The 17983-nt window shown below is 39.1% G+C and overlaps 1 protein-coding gene across 18 annotated transcripts in view; it reads right to left on the bottom strand.

Annotated features, from left to right (window-relative positions):
* Positions 1-321: 321 nt before the first annotated feature.
* MAPK10 (mitogen-activated protein kinase 10) overlaps positions 322-17983 on the bottom strand; it is a 284798-nt gene continuing 267136 nt past the window's right edge. For 9 of the 18 annotated variants that reach the window (XM_081110000.1, XM_081109999.1, XM_081110014.1 and 6 more), the window contains 3 exons: positions 15521-15584; positions 13700-13777; positions 322-1233 (listed from right to left, as the gene is read on the bottom strand). In XM_081110000.1, the coding sequence (XP_080966126.1) occupies positions 1091-1233; positions 13700-13777; positions 15521-15584 (285 nt within the window). In that variant the 3' untranslated portion in view covers positions 322-1090. Of the gene's footprint in view, positions 1239-13699; positions 13778-15520; positions 15585-17983 lie in introns of all 18 variants that reach the window. The other 9 variants (XM_081110013.1, XM_081110006.1, XM_081110008.1 and 6 more) reach the window with 1 other exon arrangement.

Genomic DNA, 17983 nt, shown 5'->3' with positions numbered 1-17983 from the left:
CACGTGCACAATACCCCTGCCTCCCCACCTGCCCCTCCCTGTCCAGTTGGGACACATAACTTCTAAATGACAAATGGATGTCATAACTTCTAAATGACAAATCCATGTCTAAAACATGGATGTCGGTGTCTCCTAGTAACTTGGCAATAATCCCTTGTAGGTGTTCTTCCATCTCAACACAACTCTAGTCAGTCTACCCACACATTGTCAGGGAAAAGACTCTCAGCTTGCATTCCCACCTTCCTTCAAAAGCCAAACCACTGAGTGCCTGGAAACTGTTTCCCCCTCCCGCCCCCACAGTGTACATAAGCATCACATATGTTCTTTCTACAAATTGGTATACAGGTGCCATTTAATCAGTTCAAATTTGGGAGCTACATCTTCAAGGGTCCGAGAGAGCTCACTCCCCCCACGTTTCCCCCCTTTACATGTTTTCTTGTAAGACATACAGCTTAATCAATTAACAAACTAAACAGCTTATATACTGGCAATATATTACAGATGGGTTTTATGTCAGAGTAATAGATCACATGAAATGGACCAGGTGGTACCCCAGTGCATGATGTCTTGGTAGAGCCCTGAGGACACTGACAGTAGCATCTCTAAGTAAGCAGTGCTGTCTGAATACAGACACATGCGGATCTGTATCTACATCCATCTGACTAGGCCAAAAGGAGCAGGTAGATGCAAGATAGAGACACACACATGCTGGATGGGGCCACTGCACACCTTGTCATGCCATTTGAAAGGGCAGTTACAGGTCGCTGGTTTTGCAGCCATTAAAATTACACTTTATGGAAAAGGCTTCCCTAATTGTGTTTGATTTGCCTTCAGTAGTAAGCATCATTGGAAGAAGATCAAAGCAAGAGCAACTAGAAGTTAAATATGCATCTGGCTTCGCTGCAATAGAGCACTCTGGAGAAGAAGCAGGCTGAAAGATTTGTTTCAATTTAGGCTTGGATTCTCTCCCTGGCTGTGTTCATGTCATTGCGTGTCTGCGCTTGTGTGTGTACGGTTCTGTGTGTGCGGGTGTGTGTGTTCCATCCCATCATCTGCTGAAGAACGCTGGGTTTCGCAGGCAGGCGGCTAGTCACCTGCAACAACCCAGGGGTCCCGCCGAGGCTTCCAGGCTGCTGTCAGTGTCGGACGCCAGGGTCTGGTCGGTGGACATGGAGGAGATGTCGTTGACGGACGAGGATGGAGGGAGACTCTCACTGCTGTTCACTGCTGCACCTGTGCTAAGAAAATGAAGACCAACATGACTAAATCTGGAACTAGGCTCAATGTCTCTCAGGATGCAGCACAGGCAAATGCAACAGGGGACGGCTAGTCCTTCATTTGTTTGACAAGCCTTCATAGCAAAACTAATACAGGGCACCATGTGGAGGGTGGAAACAAAGACACAACAGCACAAAGTCCCTGGTCACAAGTCACTCACAGAAGAGCGCAGTAGTTGGCAAATCTCACTTTACCTTAGAAATCACCTGTAATGCACTGGAAAGAGAAAACAAAAAACAAAAAACAACAGCACTAAAAACCCCAGTCACTCCCTGCACCTCCAATATAGTAATGTATAGTATTATAACTGGCCTTGAATGGAGCCAAGCCTTTGCATTTTTTAAAAGCTTCCCAGAGACTGTGTAGTCAAGGAGTGAAGACAGCTGTTCTATGGAGAAGTCAGACAAGCAAAAGCCTTCAATGTAATCATCTGAACCTGGATGCTTTTATTGCAGGAAGCTTTTAAAAACAAACACATGTAAGAGTCCTACCCCAGAAATATGGGCTGAGGTGGAGCCCAGAGATCTGAGTTTCTTAGAGACTATAGCTCTAGAGAAAGAAAGGGGTATTATGTAACTCTGATGACATAGTCATGAATGTGACATCAAATTTAAAATCCATATAGAAAAACCAAGTAAGACGGTTGATGACAGTTGCCATAGACCAAAGGGGAAAAAATAGGAGAAGCCAGAGCCCACTTCTATTTTTTCAGTTTGCACATCTCTTCTTTTTTGTTATTATTATTAAAATGAAGGGGATTAAAGGGCCCTAATACAGAGCACACCTTCTAATTGTGTATTTACTTTCCAGCAAGCTTGCTTGCCTGGGAATCTACAAATAAGACTGAATTATTAACTTAGCATAATTTGCAATAATTCTCTTATTTATCAGCTATGTGGGAATACAATGATTTTGCAGCTCCAAGAAGAAAATTCTTCATGGTAATGTCTCAGTAAATACTTATGAGTTAAAACGGAGGACTATAAGGAAAGATGAACCAGAGGCGTTATAAGGTATAATTAAACCACATCATCCTAGAGAGAATCAGTTCATTTTTTCTCTGTATATATTCTTTGTTTTTTGCATTTTATTAGTCTTTAATTTTTAAAATTTCTCTTTATTTTTGAGAGTATTACAGATGTCCTATTTTTCCCCCATTGACTCCCTCCACCCCACTCACGCCCTTCCCCAGGCCTTGTAATCTTTATACAGAAGCAATATGAGTGGCCTAAGGTATACTTTATGAAAGTTTGCTATTTAAAATACCTGCAGTATAACCATCTAATAAAATGAGATGAGAATTGTATTCAAAATTGAGTAAATATAGTGTGCTAGATACATTTGGTAAAAGGTAATAAATCCAAAGCAAGTTATAGTAGTATTATTACTTAAATCTAGTAAACCAGAAAAAAATATAGTTTAGTGAAGTAGAGAAGTCAACAAAATCTGATTGCTTCTGAGGTAGACATTTCCTGCCTGTGAAAAAATGTGATTAAAATGTGAAAGTATCTGGAGAGGACCATACATCTAAACCAAGACAGATTGTATGTATTTTAAATTTCTATTTGTTGATTAAATGTATACCGTAAATTATGGGGAATGGGAAAAACTACAGAAAAAAACATAATATGCACTGATCATCATGTTAACGATAGGAACTATTCAAGTTGGTATATTTCTTTCTTGTCTTTTTTGCTAGGAAGTTTCTCTAATTGCGATTATTTAATATATATTCTTTTGTAACATGATATTTTCACAAACAAAATATATATTTTCATATACAATATATTTTTCACGTTCTTTAAACTCTTAGAAGTGTCAGTACTTCCTAATGCTAAATGTCTCTAGATTTTTAAGACTCTTATAAATAATTACTCTCTCATTATCAGAACATTGTGTAATGTAAAGTTGTCTGGTTTCAATTTATTCCAACTATACTTAATTATAGCCTTTATAGAGATAGTGCAGAGCTACTTCATTTCCTCTCATGACGTTTACTAGATTTCTCATACTAGCAGACAACCCTTGATTCCCTGACATATCCCAAGTGCCAGGCTCTGTTTTTCCTCCTGATTCTGGATTAAATTACACTAACATCCTCATGTTTTTTCATAAGCTTTGGTCTCTAATAATTTGCATTGCTATAATGTACTTGTCAGAACTGTCTCCAAATTTTCCACATCTTTATTAAAGAATAGAGATTAAAACTAGACACAGAACTCTAAGAATGACTCTATCACTTGTGGGTTGACAGAGTGAGATTGCTTTGTTCTTACTGTTCATTCATCTCCTGGGTGATATATCCCTACACAATGATGGCTTTCAAATTATGGTGATATGCTTTAGAAATACAAAATGTTGCCCGTATACCTTTCTGCAATAGCTTTATTGAGATATAATTCACAGATTTTTTCAACCTGGTGGGTTTTAGGATATTCACATCATTGTGCAACCATCACCACAATCAATGTGGTAGTGTTCGCATCATCCCCAAAGAAAACCCTGTCCTTTGTTTTTTACTTACTCCCCACCCCAAGGCACTATTGAATCTACTTTCTGTCTATATAAAATTACCTATCCTAGATATCCTATATAATAAAAGGGTGATACGCAAATTGACCCTAACAGCAGAACAACTGGGAATGACTGGTCACTATGACACACACTAACCACCAGGGGGAAGACACTCAATGCAGGAGCTGCCCCCGGTAGTCAGTGCGCTCCCACAGGGAGAGCTCTGTTCAGCCACAAGCCAGGCTGACGGCTGCCAGCACAGCGGTGGTGGCGGGAGCCTATCCTGCTTATTCAGCAGCACTAAGGATGTCCGACTGCAGCTTAGGCCTGCTCCCCGCTTGCAGGTGGACATCCCCCAAGGGCTCCTGAGCTGCCAGAGGGATGTCTGACTGCCAGCTTAGGCCCGATACCCTGGGGAGCGGGCCTAAGCCAGCAGATGGACATCCCCTGAGGGGTCCCAGACTGCGAAAGGGCACAGGCCAGGCTAAGGGACCCCTCTCCCCCGAGTGCACAAAGTTTTGTGCACCGGGCCTCTAGTCTATATATATAAAAGCCCAAGCGACCAAATGACCATGTAACAGGTCGCTATGATGCATACCGACCACCAGGAGGCAGATGCTCAATGCAGAAGCTGACCCCTGGTGGTCAGTGCGCTCCCACGCTCCTGCCTCCGCAGCAGCAGGCTACCAAGAGGCAGTGGCAGGAGCAGTGGGGCCAGGATGAGCAGGAGCGGGAGCAGTGCCTGGCCTGGGCTCCTCTCTGACCACCTGCCGCTTCAGATTGCAAGAGGGTGCAGACTGGGCCGAGGGACCCCACTGGTGCATGGATTTGTGCACTGGGGCTCTAGTATCATATAAATGGGATCATACAATCTGTGATCTTTTGTGACCGGCTTCTTTCACAAAACAAAATGTTTTCAAGTTTCATTGATGCTGTAGCATATATCAATACTTCAGTCTTTTTATGACTGAATAATATTCTATGGTATGGATGCATCAGATCTGTCTAGTTATTAGCTGATGGACAATTAGGTGTTTCTACTTTTTTGGACATTGTGAATAATGTGGCTATAAACAGTCATGTAAAAGTTTTATTCTAAGCTTGGAATTGTTGGATCATAGGGCAACTCTCTGTTTAACACGAGTGGCTGTAACAGTTTACATTCCCACCAGAAGTGTAGGAGGGCTCCAATTCCTCTCTCCCCTTCCAACACTTCTTACCTGCTGTTTTGATTATAGCCATCCAAGAGTATGTGAAATGGTATCTCATTGTGCTTTGATTTGCATTTGCCTAACAGCTAATGATGTTGAGTATATTTTCATATGCTTGTTACCCATTTGTATATCTTCTTTGGAGAAATGTCTATTCAGATCCTTTGGCCATTTTTAAATTGTTTTTTTTTCTTTTTATTATTGAGTGTAAAACTTCTTTATATATTCTCAATACGAGTCCCTTATTATATATTTTTCACTTTCTTGATGGTGTTCTTTGAAGCACAAATATTTTTAATTTTGATGAAGTTGGATTTATCTATTTTTTTCCTTTTGTTAGGTGTGCTTTTAGCCGTATCTAAAACACACACACACACACACACACACACACACACCAAAAAACAAACATTTCCTGATTTGCTCCTATATTTTCTTTCTCCTATCTCCCATATTTTAGCTCTTACACTTAAGTCTATGATCCATTTTGAGTTTATTTTTGTATATGATATGAAGTAGGTGTCTACCTTCATTCTTTTGTATGTGGCTAGCTAATAGTCCAACACTGACTATTTATTGCCCTAGTAGTGTATCTCAATGGTTAGAGTGTTGGTACAAGCACTGCAGGGTCCCAGGTTCAATTCCTGGTCAAAGGCATAGATTTGGGTTTGATCCCCGTCTGGGTTCGGGCACATGCAGGAGGCAACAAATTAATGTGTCTCACAATGATGTTTCTATCTTCCTCCCCCACCCCCACCCTCTCTCCCCCTTCTCCCTTCCACTCTCTCTAAAAAATTAACGTAAGAAATATCCTCAGGTGAGGATTAACCAAAAAAAAAAAAAAAAAGACTATTTCTTGTCCATGAAATTGCCTTGCTATCCTTGCTAAAAATCAATTAACCACAAATGCAAGGGTTTATTTCTGGACTCTCAATTCTATTTTATTGATCTACATAGGATTCTCATGCAAACACCACACTGTCTTGAATACTGCAGTTTTGAAACCAGGAGGCGTGAATCATGCAACTGTGTTTTTTTTTAGATAATTTTGGCTTTTTTGTGTCTCATGCATGTGAATTTTAAGAATAGAAAAAAAAATTCTGTCAATTTCTGAAAAAAGGGCAGTTATAATCTTTATAGGTATTGTGTTTAATCTACAGATCAATTTGGCCAGTACTGTCATCTTAACAATATTAAATCTTCTAATCAGTGAACAATGACATATCATTATTAAGATCTTTAAATTCTTTCAACAATGTTTTGTATTTTTCAGAGTAAGAAATGTGCACTTCTGCCCTGACCGGTTTGACTCAATGGATAGAGCATCGGCCTACAGACTGAAGGGTCCCAGGTTTGATTCCAGTCAAGGGCATGTACCTTGTGGAGGGCACATTCCCAGTAGGGGGTGTGCAGGAGGCAGCTGATCAATGTTTCTCTCTCATCGATGTTTCTAACTCTCTATCCCTCTCCTTTCCTCTCTGTAAAAATCAATACAATATATTTTTTTAAAAAAAAGAAATGTGCACTTTTTTGTTATATTTATTCTTAAGCATTTTATTCTTTTTCATGCTTGTAAATGGAACTGTTTTCTGTTTATTGCTAGTATGTAGAAGTACAGCTGATTTAATGAATAGAAAGTTTCATTGTCAGTGAATTGGAAACTAATAGAGCAAATGATAAAATATACATCTCATGAATAGTATAATTAATCAAACATTCATGTAACCAGGAAGATCTTTGCTAGTGTGCTTTATTTAAATTATGACAAAATAAATGATTTGAAAGTTTTAAAATAAAGTTTTGTAATAATGCAAATGGTATTTTAAAGTGTTTCTACATAATAGTTCTGGTCTTCTCTTGAGATAGGCCTTTCTCTTTAGCCCAAAACAGTTGATTATGTGGATCTGTTCTAATTGTCACAGTGAAAGCTGAGGACTGATTCAAACAAGGATGAGATATGACTTAACTGAGATAAGGCTCCTTTATAAGAATACAATTTGATGTTTAATCAAATTGTAAATAAACACAAACCCACAACATTAGCAGCTAGAGAAATTATAGAAAGAACATTGAGGAAATTTTCCTAGAAAAACTACAAATTTACATTTATAAATAACATTGAATGGTGGTATCAAAAACTAGAGTAGCATGCTGGGCTGGCTTTTAGTGGCTTTTAAAAGCCAGTTATTAGCATCTCTTTCCATTCTGCCTTCATTGATGTCACATTGGTAGCCTGCGATTGGTCACAGTGAGAACACTTACATCCCAGAAATTGGTAAATACTATAATCAGTTCTGATTTATTTTAAAGAGATAGTTGTTAAAGATTCACCAGTCCCCCTCCCCGCAACCCCGTTCCATGAAAGATCTCCTGAATGACTTCCTGTATTGCACTATAATAAATGCCTTCTTGATTGTAGTCAATTCTGGCTTTACTGGATGATACATCTAAGACTGTTTTCATGTAGGCAATAAATAAATGTTGTAGACCATAAAACCAAACCCAAATAGAAGAGTCAAGACATGGACTTTGACTTCAAGTTGTTAATTTACTGCCAAAGAGTTTGTGAAAATCTCCTAAACAAAACTGAACTGAATTGAATTTGATTACAGGGCTGCTTGTCCTGGATATTCTGACAATGTGATAAACATTCCTTTTATACTGTTTTTAGGGAAACCAGTAGACATGCGCATTTAAAGAAATGTTTTGACATCAATAAAGAATTATAAATGTTTGCAAATAAAAATGGCATTTAAAGTACTAAAAATACTAGCAGGTTGCAAATAAGGAATATCACCTACTAGCTACTTTCAACTGTACCTGAAAGAGCAAGTTTTCATTTCATGGAAAGAACTTACATCCATGAAAATTTCTCAACTAGAAGTTATCAAGCCAAAGGGTACCTATTATTTCAGTGAAAAATGTTGTTCTGCATTTTTAAAGGAAATTGTTTTCCTGCCCTATCCACACACAAAAAAAATAGACATGAAGAATTATAAGAAATACTAAAATGCAAAAAAGTAATTGAAATATATTTGTTTCTCTTGCTGCATGATGTTGAGCCTCAACATGTTTGGGGCTGAGATTTTTTAAGAAAAACAATTAATATTATTGGACTCGGACAGTGACTCTAATTGGGAAGAATACACTTCCATGGTGTGTGAAATATAGTTGGGGGAGAGGCTATCTATAATAATAAAAGCATAATATGCTAATTAGACCTTCTGGATGTCCTTCTGGATGAAGCTGTGGCAGTGGGGGCCAAGGCAAAGGCGGTTAGGGGCGATCAGGCAAGCAGACAAGTGGTTAGGGGTGATCAGGCAGGCAGGCAAGTGGTTAGGGGCAATGAGGCAGGCAGGCAAAGTGGTTAGGAGTGATCAGGCAGGTAGGCAGGCGAGTGGTTAGGAGCCAGCAGTCCCGATTGTGAGAGGGATGTCAAACTTCCGATTTAGGCCTGATCCCGCAGGGACCTAAACTGGCAGTCGCACATCCCCTGAGGGGTCCCGGATTGCAAGAGGGTGTAAGCTGGGCTGAGGGACTCCCCCCGCTCCCCCCGCCATGCACCAGACCTCTAGTAGATTATAATGATCTGTGGAGCTTTATCTTCAATTAGAGATTCTGCTAAATCTCTACCATCCTACTCAGCATTGGTAACTTGGTGAGTCATTGTTACTTCTGGGAGGTTTATTTCTCAGGTGGAATGGAGATGGTGAGCAGAGTTTTTAGATTAGATGACCTCTTATATTTGTTCTAGCGCTAACATTCTATGACAAATGTTTTCGGAAGAAAATTAATTTCTATTCATGAGCTGAAATTCCCTCAGCAGTCTTTACAAATCAATTCAGAAAGCAAGCAGCCATGTTATTCTTGAAAATAAATCACTATGCAAGTAGAATCAGATAGCAGAAGGGAGTACAATTATTTATTTAAAATGTATCTGAAATTTAGATGGATTTCTTATTGATATACAACAATTCCATCAATAAATTTTAAACCTATGCATTTTCTGCAAATGCACATTTAACTTCCTGTTTACATTTTAAACGCATCATTAAAACATGGTTTTGGGTTTCAGAAACATTCTGTCCCTGAGAAACTGCATTAACTTATTCCCTTGCTGCTGAGTTCCCAGTGTTGCCAGGACTAAGTATTAAGGGAGTCTATGTTGTAATAGTACTTCATCTTAGCTATTTACAAAATAAATTATGATAAGGAGATAAATAATGAATAATGCAAGAAAGCTGACTTTTTTCATAGTTGCTTTTTCTTTCCAGCATGGCTTACTGCATATGTACATACTGTGCATACACACACACACAGAAACACAGGGGTGTGCCAATAAAAATGTAACAACTGGCTCTCCAGGGCCAAAAAAATCTGACCTGTAGAATCAGGCAATTTCCATGTCTTAAATCCTGCATGGTGGGTTTCAAGCTACCAACATGAGGTCAGTAAACTCATAGTTGGGAGAGATGAGCACAACTGGCTCCCAGGAGCTAGTAGCATAGGCTCCGGTGAATGGCTGTCCTATGCCTCTGTATTATGCATATAAACATATCATATGCAAATATCGCATAACATGTTATATACTGTATATATGATTTCTCAATTAAGCAGTGAATATTTTCCATTAAAATCATGAAGTGAAATATTAAATCCATAATAATTTTTACTGTAAATTGGTTAAATCAGCAAAATAAAAAAAAAATCATTTAATAATTATATAATTACTAGAGGCCCGTTGCAGGAAGATTCCTGCAAGAATAGGGCTTCCTGAGACCTCAGTGAAGCAGAGACCTCCGCTGCCTCACTCCCTCCCTTCGCTGCTTAGCCCTCGGCTCCCTCCCTTCTCTGCCACCTGGGTTCTCTCCCTTCTCCGCTGCTTTGCTCCCTCGCCAGGTCACGGATCCAAGACCCGGATCCCCCGGGCAGCGTCACGCGCTGCCAGCCCCGCCTCGCCAGGTCAGGGGTCTGGGGCCCGGGTCCCACGGGCAGTGTTGCGCACTGCTGGCCCCGCCTCGCCAGATCACGGGTCCAGGGCCCAGGTCCCGTGGGCAGCGTCGTGCACTACTGTTCCTGCCTCGCTGTGTCAGGGGTCCAGGGCCCGGGGCCCGCGGGCAGCATCGCGCGCTGCCAGCCCCGCCTGTATTATGCAAATTAGCCGTCATCTTTGTTGGTGGTTAATTTGCATATCGTGCTGATTAGTCTATGGGAGGCGTAGCGAAGGTATGGTCAATTACCATGTTTGTCTATTCTTAGATAGGATAATTTAGGGCATGTGAATAAGGTAGACAATTTGTGATTGTTATAACTACTTGAAGTGGTTAAAAAGTGGTTTAGAGTTCTCACATGTAGGTAGAGCCTAAGTGACATAGTTTAAAATTAATCATTAACATATTATAAACAGACCTGCAAAAAAAAATCAGGAATATACATTTGATTTACCAAAATGAGTAAATCAAATGACTTCCTGAAAGCAGCAAAGCTTTATCTGAAACATGAGCAAATGTCAGTAGCAACACTTCATATATTTGATTCTTGGCTCATTTATCTTCACGGTGATTAATAAGGCGAATAAATATTTACTGCCATAAGAACTTACTGAACTGCAAACTGTGTTAAAGTTATGATGCTGTCTTGAATTCTGTCTTTGGAAGAGCACCAAGAAATAAGCCAAGGGAGGGCCTGAGCTGCAATTTTTAAATTAATAAATGTTTATCAAGTTACTGTTATGCACACGACACAGCAATTAGGCACTGCTTGGTACACAAGATGAATGCATACAGGCTTTCTTCTCAATGAATTTATAATCACTAAAGGGGTAATAAGACATCTAAAATACAGGAGCTAATAATACCCATAAGACAGAAAGATCCTATTTATTTGGGATGTTATGAAAAGTCTTTTGGGACAGATATGAAAGATATTTGGGGACAATGTGGTATTTAATAAGCAAACACTTTAGAGTGAACATAATTCCTAAAGGTGGTGAACCTAGCCATATCTATAATAATAAAAGGGTAATATGCTAATTAGACCGATGTCTTCTGGATGTCATTCCAGACATCCTTCCTGACGAAGCTAGGGCCAGAGGGAAGCCAGCCGGGCCCCAAGTGCCAGAGGGAAGCTGCTACTGGCAGCCAGGGGAAGGAAGGCCTACTCTTGCATGAATTTTCATGCATCGGGCCTCTAGTAAAAATATAAGACTCTATAAAGGGTTCCATGTGAAAAGCCTGGGTATATTATAGAGGGCCATCAATATCAGCAAGAGGTTACTAAGCTTAAATCATAAGTGATGCAAAGCCATTGGAGAGCACTGATCAGTGGAACTCTTGCTCAAATCTATGGCTCCCCCCCACCCCGACACACACACACAGATTACATAAATCCTAATTTCTTATATCTTCATCAACCTGCCATTGTCATTCTGCCATTTTCTTCATTGATGAGTTAAAAGAAACTACTACATGTACTCACTTTCTTTTGTATAAGAACTATGGTTTTAATGATTAAGAAAGTATGCTTTGATTATATACAAACTTTGTTCCTTTGCCAAATATTTAAAGCTTTTTTCATATGGCAGACCACTCATCCCATCCCTTTAATGATTAATTAATCTCACTTCTACACCCTCATTCCTCTTTTGCCTTCCTTGAGCCACATAAAAGGAATCATGGAAATAAGAATATTATTGTAGAAGTGTTGTGAAAGTGTTAAAAAGAGAATTGTGGAATTTAAGTCATCAAAGATTAGCTATTGTGGAGACCTGGTTATGGCTAAGGGGAAAATGGAAGAGAAAATAGCAGTCTTGGATCCTGACCTGGCGAGGGAGCAAAGCAGCGGAGAAGGGAGAGAACCCAGGTGGCAGAGAAGGGAGGGAGCAGAGGGCTAAGCAGCGAAGGGAGGGAGTGAGGCAGCGGAGGTCTCTGCTTCACTGAGGTCTCTCAGTGGGGTGTCCTGGAGTGGGTAGCATGGTTCTGATCGCTTTGGAAAAAGGAAAGGAGATGAACTAATGATGACTTTAACCGAAGATGAACAGAAGAGACTCTGTTAAAATGTGTCCAGTCCCAGCCTGAGATGCTAGCTCACCCTTCATTGGACCCTGGTATTTTGGCTTCTTAATGATGACAGCAAAATATGTTCTGGCCATTATGGGAACTCTTAAGACAAAGAGTCTTTTTGCCCTAGCAAGAGGCATCTTGAGGGTATTGGATTCAATCTTTGGGTTCCTTAATTAGCAGCAGACAGAAATGCAGGTAAATTAAAAGCAACTTCTGCAGGCTTGTAGCAATCTGGATGCTAGGACAATGAATAGGGTGGGCATGCAATCCCAATGATTCCCTTAACCCTCTTTGAGTAAAGGAAAGATTTGGAATAGAATCTGTCATTTCTTCCAGTCTAGAGGTGAGAAAAACACATCATAACTGAAATGCATCTATTTAGGCAGCCTTGTGGTTATAGGTACAAACTGTTGTTTAGAGTAGAACAAGTATGACAAATTTATTAATTCATATTACATCTTTTTTTCTTCCTGAAACAACTAAAAAATCCTGGGGGGGGGGCGGGGGGAATTGCTTTTCAAAGGTAGAAAACCAAATATATATTTTTTAAACTAACCATTTGCAGCCTATATTCTTCCCAGCGTGAGCTGAGTATAAGCCATATATCTTCTTTTTTTATGTTTTTATTGATTTTTTAGAGAGAGAGGAAGGAAGAGGGATAGATAGAGAAACATGGATCGGCTGCCTCTTGCATGTCCCTAGCACAACCTGGGCATGTGCCTCAACTAGGAATCAAACCAGCAAATTCTTTGTGCACAGGATAACATTCAACCACTGAACCACACTGGCCAGGGCAGCCATTACATTTTCTAGAACTCTTTCTATATTTTCTTTATATTCAGAACATAGATCTTAGAAAAAATATATTAGCATTAATACGTGTAAGTAAATTATCTCGAGTAATCCTAAAGCATATTACAGAGCAAAATATGCATATGCACAAATCTGTATATCACAAACTGAAAGATTTTCCATGCTAACGTTAATTGGTGTGCGTCTTGGTTGATGTTTCAACTACTGTCACACCAATTCTGTGAAGAGTTCAAACACTGGAGTGAATGAGGAAAGAGGTTCGGGCTGCCGAGTTTCCTAACCTCTCTTTTGACTTGGTGGTAGAGAGGGCGTTACAGCTCTGCATTTGGATGAGTAGCAGTTACCTTTGAAGCAGCCCATGTTAACATTTCTGCAAGACTCGTTATTATCTTAAAATAAGTTCTAAAAGAACTCCTGTGCTGGGTCTTCATAATCTGAATAGTCAGAATGCCACGCTGAACTTCAAACTATTATTTCCCATAAATGTGCCAACTCTTCATCTTTTTTCTAGATTCAACTCTTGAATCTGTAAAACCAAACTTTCCTAAAAACCAGCGTTAAAAAATTATTTCATTTATTCCCAAGCTGGAATTCATTTTAGGCTTATCATTACTGAAGTTGAACTTGTATGTTTTCATTTTGTTTTATTTTGCCTCTTCTAGCTAACAAAAGGTGGGGGGAGTAAAACTGAATTTGTTAAAGGACAACAGTCATATGATATTTGTTCATATGCGCTATGAGCAATATTGTTAGTCGCAATTCCTGCTCAAGGCCAAGAGAAATACACAAGTACTGGTTTATTGGTTATTCACTGAGAGTGAGTACCTGAAGGAGAAGGTTGTCCTTTTACGACACCATTTTTAGTCTTTTCTTCTGAATTCATTACTTCTTTATAGATAAGTTCTGTAAGAAACAATGATTAGTGTCATTAAAAAATAAATTTCTTCTTAGTCCACAAATAAAATTCCTTATTTAATGACAAATAACATTTTGATGGGGCTGAGTAAACTAGAACACAATCGGGAGTCCTTTACTCCTCTAATTCTACATTTTCTTGCAATAGCACAGAGCCTGGTAAAAGTAGTTGCTCAATAAAGCATTTGGCCAAAAAAATGTATGAGGAATACACATTTTAATTGTTTTCTGAATTCTTTGGGAGATTCCTCACACAGTCTAACTTATCTCTTAAGGATTTTTATGGTTCAGTTTTGAACATGCATTTTTCTTTTCTACTCTCTTCTTAAGGGGTGTCATGCTATTCTTGTAAATAAATCATTATATTTATGTATAAATAACATTCTCATGACTTCAAACCATTAGTTTCTATCAATTTTTTTTTAACTCTTACTTTACCTTTTTTCCAGACTCAACTCTTGGAATTGTCAAACCAAACTTGCCTAAAACCCAACACTAAAAGTTATTACATTTATTCCCAAACTGGCATCTATTTTTGGCTTTTTTTTTTTTTACGAGAGTTAAACTTGTATATTTTCATTTTGTTTTACTTTGCCCCTTCTAACTAACAATCACTCAGTGCTACTCATCCCTGCTTTAACGTGGCTTATAGCTTTTATGCTTTTGCATGTATTTTCTTCCCCAGTTTGTCACATTTTAGTCCATGTCTATCTTCTTAAGTGATATTTATATCCTTTCACTTACTTACTCAACACAAACCAGAGTGCCTTCGGGTCCTTATTTAGATGAAACTAAGTCTTTTCCATCTATCATCTAATTTTTCTTTTTTTTTACTTCATCCACTGTGTGTATTCTACATTTTTTTGCAATAGCAGAAGGAAGGAGGATGCTCATTTTCCATATTCTTCAACACGACTTCTTGACCCCTGGAGTCTCTTTATGACCTTTACGACACTTCTTGCTCATATCTACCCTTTGTTTTCCTCGTAGGTCCCCATTTAGCATTTTCCTCTGTGTTTTTTTTCTCATTTTCCTAATTATAAATTATAAGAGTTAACTTATTCTGTGTGGCACAAACATTTCTTCCATTTAGATCTTCCATTTATGTTCCTCCTAATTTTGATCTCACTTAATCTGTATTTGGTTTTCTAATATTTATTCTACTCTGTAATTAGTTATATTAGTTTAACTATTCTTTATATAAAGTTTCTGTCTAAGTATAATCTCGATCATACAGTGTGTTTGGGAAAAAATGAATTAATGTATTCATTCATTCTTTCTAACTTCAAAGAAAATAAGCTACTTAGTGTATTTTTTATTTAAATTCTCAAGTGCTATATATCAAGTGAATGAATCAATATATTATCTTTTATTTTCTAATGTCTAAATCATCTCAGACAAGTTTTTATCCATTTTGTATAATTTTATATACAAACAGAACATGTTTAATTGTGAAATGATAAACTGAAGTTTTCCCTCCACCATGGCTAATACCTTGATAATCAGTACTATTTTTAAAAGTGTCAGTATTTAATTCCTTTTATTCTTGAGTAAATGAAGTATTACTAGTAATATGAAAGGATAGATTTAGTTTTAGGAGGTTTGAAAATGGTGTAAGAGGGTAGCAATTAGAAAATCCTCTCTTCCTAAGTTGTTTTAAAAGAAAAAGTTTCAGAATATTTTTGGGTTTCAATAAGTAAAATGTATACTTTATTTAAGTAGTAGAGTCACCTTTCCATTCTTCAATGGTGTGTTCTCTTTCATCCAACTGTTTGTCATATATCTGAGGTGGAGGCTGAAATATAAAGACAAACAATAAACTTTGTGCAATAAACTAAACATGACTAAAGTCTTACAATGATTTTGGTGGTGATCAGAATCTCATAAAATAAGGAGTAATTACAGTGGTGCAGAAGTTAAAATTTTCCCACCAATTTATGGAGGATTCCTTTACATAACTATATTTGCTCTGACCAAATAAGGCAGCAGAATCCAAATCCAATCTTGTGAGCTCATATACCCAAATGTCCTGATTCCAAACCCAAGCCCAACCAATAGCCAGTCTTTAAAAAGCAAGCAAGACACTTGATTATGAGAACCCAGAAGCTTTGATGTCATCCATTCACTTGCCCTATGAGAGAACCCTATTAAAACTGTCCCAGACTGATAAGATTTTGTTCCATTTTTAGACACACCCCCCTCCCAGAAAAAGAGGGATTAATACCTCTCAGTAGCCTATAGTACTAGACTCCAGCATAAAGGAATATCTGGATCTAATCCCCTTTTTATGTCTCACGAAGCATAATAAAACACTTTAATGTATAGCTGTGTGCCCTATAGTTAAGTGATTTCAGATAGCCTGCTCCTGCTCAGGCAGAAAAAGCTGCTAGTTGTCTATAGAGATTGGCCACCTTGAACCCCTGAGTGGCCCCTTGTTAGTCCTTTCTGGGAGAAATGATGAGACAGGGCCTTTAGTTTGACATGAAATCAGCAGTCCTCTTGCTATGAGAAGTTCAAAGGAAAAGGAGAAATTTCAGCCAGGAAGGAGGATCACAGATAAATTCCCTGACCTCTTCTTCCTGGTGGTTGGACCTGAGTTCTATTGCGGTGACCTAGGGTAGTTCCAATTCAGGCCAAGTGACAAGAGAAACGATCTCCAGGAGACAAAGAGAGAAGGGGCCAAGAGCTGCCTCTGCTGGCAATGGAATGAGTGAAAGAAAAGAACTACAAAATGCCAGATGCCATGAGAGAGGGGACTCCAGAATTCATCCTGTCTAACACTCCTAAAGCAACAGTTTCTGTGAGAAACTAAAAGAGGTGCTCAACAAAGTGGCTCAGGCTTATTAGGACACACATCCCTCCAAGACAGCTGTTGTCAGAAGGCTTTGGACAAGGTTTTCAGAGACGGCTTCTGGCTTCTGTGGGAGGGTCTCTGGCCCACAAGCAGCACCCACACACCATAGGGGCTCTTCTTTCTGCATCAGATCTCTAGTAGTGTGGACCGTGACAGAGGGGTCCTAGCCGTGACAGAGGGGTCTTAGCCGTGATAGAGGGGTCTTAGCCGTGGCATGCTGGGACAGACTCACATACCACAGAAGCAGCTGGATAGGAAAATAGAAGACTTTGACCAGTTGTTTTGAGGCAACTTAATTATTGAGCAATAAGTACTGATGAGGCCAGATATTCGTTTAACAACAGTGATTGCTACTGAGGTAGAAGGCTTTAAACCAGCTACTGTGATTCAGACATTGTCAGCTGAAAGGGCTGAGCAGAATGAGACGCCCCTACCCGACAACATTACTGAGAACACAGAAACACTGACTTGTAAGGTAAGGGGGCTGGGATACTAGGGCACTGCCCTGGAGACCTGACTAAGGCTGGATCTTCCACTTAATTATAAAGGACTCCCAAATTATATGAATGTTATGATTTAATGAGGAAAACAAAGTCATTTTTGAAGATCTGTGAAGCTGTCACCGAAGTCAGCTAATGCAGAGCCAAACTCCGGTCATGGAAAGACATGGAAAGACGCTTTGCAGAATAACAGGTTTCCTGCTTTGCCTCTTCCTGAGCTCACATGTAGTTCTGTGGTAAGGTCCCCCATCTAAGCGGGCCTCGCCTAAGTCCCCTGCCAGACACCTTGTGCACAAGTTCTCAGAGGTCTCAGGAGCTCTGTGCATCACTGACACCACTTTCCTCTTGTAACAATAGGCCAGCTCAGGATCCTCTGTGGCAGGCTTCTCCATGCAGTGGGTTTTTCAAGTTTCAAAACTGAACATAGCTCAAGAGTACAGTTCCTGCCAAAGTTCACGAATGCCATTTTTTCTTTACAACAAAACTATTTTGAGAGAAGTTTTCCTTGGAGCTTCAGCATCCAGCTGTTGCTGATATATAAACTACAAAGTACATAAATTCTAACCACAAACAACCATAAGAAAGAAAGCAGAGTACTGAGTCCAATATTTTTCTTTTCAAAAAAACCCAAGAGGGCTGCTTTAAAAAACACTTGCATTATAGTTATGGCTGAAAGGGCTCCATGTTCAGGGTTTTTTGTTTACCTTTTTTTTCTTTTTTTAAAGAGGGGGTGCAATCACCTGCAGTGAAAGGGTACATTCACATCAAGATGTCTCTCACAAAACAATATAAAAGATTAATTGACCAGTAATCCAAAGAGAGTAGTGTCATATTCAAACG

This window comes from Myotis nattereri, assembly GCF_964212035.1.
Source record: "Myotis nattereri genome assembly, chromosome: 1".
Lineage (NCBI taxonomy): Eukaryota > Metazoa > Chordata > Mammalia > Chiroptera > Vespertilionidae > Myotis > Myotis nattereri.
The sequence above is the reverse complement of the archived record's forward strand: the minus strand, read 5'-3'. Positions and strand labels throughout refer to the sequence as shown.